Source organism: Propithecus coquereli, unplaced genomic scaffold (genome assembly GCF_000956105.1).
Source record: "Propithecus coquereli isolate 6110/MARCELLA unplaced genomic scaffold, Pcoq_1.0 Scaffold15, whole genome shotgun sequence".
Taxonomy (NCBI): domain Eukaryota; kingdom Metazoa; phylum Chordata; class Mammalia; order Primates; family Indriidae; genus Propithecus; species Propithecus coquereli.
The window spans coordinates 915,563-918,817 of record NW_012139413.1 but is presented as its reverse complement, the minus strand read 5'-3'; the positions used below and the strand labels follow the sequence as shown (position 1 = coordinate 918,817).

General features: G+C 40.9%; 1 protein-coding gene across 1 annotated transcript; it reads right to left on the bottom strand.

Moving 5' to 3' along the window:
• Positions 1-40: 40 nt before the first annotated feature.
• On the bottom strand, positions 41-2,017 carry LOC105806951 (glycerol kinase). Its single transcript, XM_012640186.1, has 2 exons — positions 333-2,017; positions 41-245 (listed from the first exon to the last, which is right to left on the bottom strand). The coding sequence occupies exons 1-2, from the start codon at positions 1,894-1,896 to the stop codon at positions 235-237; spliced, it is 1,575 nt and encodes a 524-aa protein (XP_012495640.1). The 5' UTR covers positions 1,897-2,017; the 3' UTR covers positions 41-234.
• Positions 2,018-3,255: the final 1,238 nt, after the last annotated feature.

Genomic DNA, 3,255 nt, shown 5'->3' with positions numbered 1-3,255 from the left:
GCCCAACCTTAACTGTCGATGTTAAAAAACACACCAAATGTTTCTATAGCATTCTTTCTGCTGCATTTTCTTTATTTCAAGCCACAGGTCTACTTGAAGGATCATACAGCAAGTGGCTTATAAATAAAATCATAGTCTATGAATAGTGTCATCACATTAAGAAACAGAATTAATTGCAGGATTCTCTCGTTACATAAAAAGCTCGCATCTTGGGAATCCACGAGTTGATATTATTTATGGAATACCTGAGATGTACCTTGCTCCAATTAACATTACCATGCTACTCACTATAAAAAAGCCCAAGGGCAGACTACAGAAGATACTAGGGTCACCACTTTCTGGAGACTGAGTCGTAACCCAACCCATTGACTTCATCACAGCTTTCTTCCATGTAGAATAACGGATTTCACTTTCCTCAGCGTTGATCTGAGGTTCAAACCGCTCCATCGTGACAGCTGACAAATCCTCGGGTTCTAGACTCCAAACGCCGACTCCTTCTGCTGCCCCTGCCGCCATGGCAGCGCCCAGCGCAGTGGTTTCAGGCATTGAGGGCTTCACTACTGGAATATACAGAATGTCTGCTTGTAGCTGCATAAGAATTTTGTTGCTGGTCATTCCTCCATCTACCTGCAAATGACGGAGTGGAATTCCACAGTCCCGATTCATGGCATCCAAAATCTCTCGGGTTTGGAAACAAACAGCTTCTAGAGCAGCAAAAGCAATATGGCATTTATTGGTGAACTGAGTGAGTCCACAGATTATCCCTCTTGCACTGGGATCCCAGTAAGGTGCATATAATCCTGAAAATGCTGGGACGAAGTAGCAGCCATAAGAAGTACCTACTTCTTTGGCAAGTTTTTCAATTTCTTCTGAGGTCTTTATAATTCCAAGATTGTCTCTTAGCCAGCGAATAACAGCACCAGCGATAGCTACAGAACCTTCCAATGCATAAAAAACTGGCTTGTCTCTGCCGAGTTTGTAAGCCACTGTGGTGAGAAGGCCGTGTTCAGAAAATACACACTTACGGCCTGTATTACATAGTAAGAAACATCCTGTTCCATACGTGTTTTTGGCTTGTCCATCCTGGAAACACATTTGTCCCACCAGTGCAGCAGACTGGTCTCCCAAACACCCAGATATTGGCACACCTTCCAAGGCCCCAGCTTTCATTAGGCCATAGATCTCAGAAGAACTCCGGACATTTGGAAGAATTTCCATAGGAATTCCAAAAAATTCGCAGAGCTCTTTATCCCATTCCAAAGAATGAATGTTGAAAAGCATCGTTCTACTTGCGTTTGTTACATCCGTACAGTGGACACCTCCATTGACTCCTCCTGTCAAGCTCCAAATAAGCCATGAATCGACGGTCCCAAAAAGAGCTCTATTTTCTTTAACAGCCTTTTGAACTTCTCTCACGTTGTCGAGGATCCAACGAAGTTTCACTGCACTGAAGTAAGTGCTAAGTGGAAGGCCCGTCTTGGACTTGACAAAATTATTATTTCCTGGAATTCTCTTACTAAGACTCTCGACGGTAGACTGGGTTCTTAGATCAAGCCATACCACAGCATTGTAGAGAGGCTCTCCAGTTGACTTGTCCCAGACTACAGTGGTTTCCCTCTGGTTGCTGACACCAATAGCTTTTATGTTGGAAATATCAATATTGAGCTGTCCAAGTTTCTCGCATGTTTTCTCGACACACTCACAGACGGAATGAAGAATTTCCTTAGGGTCTTGTTCCACCCATCCCTCTCTTGGAAACTCTTGTTTTATTTCCACTTGATGATGACTGAGCAGTTCGGCTGTTTTTGAATTGAAAACCAAAAAGCGCGTCGAGCTGGTGCCCTGGTCCACTGCCCCCACCAATGGCCCCCAAACTGCTTTCTCCGCGGCTGCCATGAAACCGGCTTCAAGTGGGCGGGCGACTGCGACTGCGACCGGTTTCCCGGGCGACGGCGGCGGGCGGGGGAGGGGCGGGTGGCGAGTGGGAGAGCGAGGCAGCGCGCGTCCCCCGAACCCTCGCACCTGTTCTGTTATTTTATACACTTATTTTTCACCTGGGAAGACATCGTACATTGCAGGAGTTGAAATTTATTATATGTCCTGATGATTCTCCTCCACTTGTGAAACATCAGCAATGATTGCCTTGTGTTATATAAATGTATTTGTTGAAAAATTCCGTGTCATGGATGACAGGCAGAAATTACAAAGGTGAGAAGAATTATAAAAGGACAATGTTACCTCTTAACTATCAGTTTCTTCTTTTTCCTTCTTTAGGTTTAGTCATTCAGATGCATTTAAATATATTTATATGATACTAATTTAGGTTTTTGAGAAATCTTTTTTGTAATTTTATGTTGCCTCTAAAGCTCAGTTATCTTTGACAAGTTGAAAAAACTCATACCTATGTAATAGGATGTTATATTTAGTATCTGAAGAGGCATAAAAAAGTAGATGCTCCATGCAAAATTAAGACCGCATTTCAGGGCTTGTAAAAAAGGAGACAGTAGAAAACTTGTTTTGTTATCCTGAACTAACCACCAACATCTGTCTACAAAATAATTTAAAGGATAAGGAGTGGATGCAAATTGAGAGAGTAGTTTTGGAAAGCTGCCCATATGCCATAAGTCCCATTTCCCACCAAAGGGGGAAGCTTTGGTACTATTGAAATATAACTTCAATGATTAAAAACATGATCTATTCATATGCCACAGTGTATTTAATTCATTAAGGAAGGAATTATCAGAATAGTAAATCTGGTTCAAAGAAAATTCAGTAGACTGCCTGTATATAGACATTGAGGGTAAATACCAGGAGAAGATTTCTAGGTTAGATACAAAACTGGTTACAGTTGTACAGTGCACTACAACCATCACCTTTGGAATTATTTTATCTAAAGGACAGATATTATTTACATATCTAGATATAACATGCAATTGCAGAGTCATTCTGCCATATCACCAAAATTCTTTTTAATCATTTACAATAAAACTGGTTACAGTTGTACAGTGCACTACAACCATCACCTTTGGAATTATTTTATCTAAAGGACAGATATTATTTACATATCTAGATATAAATGATATGAAAAATGCAGGTGAAAAAAATCTAGAAATAAACATACAACATTACAAAGTCAGAGCCCTTATTAATAGGAAATGATGATCAAGCAAAGAAACAATTTCGTAGAGAATCAGGTAACCCTTGGGTTATCTTTGACAGTGTTCTAGCATGGCATTGAATAAACATGCAGTTGCT

Coding starts and splice junctions, on each gene's coding strand:
- LOC105806951 (XM_012640186.1), bottom strand. CDS start 1,896: ATGGCAGCCGCGGAGAAAGCAGTTTGGGGGCCATTGGTGGGGGCAGTG.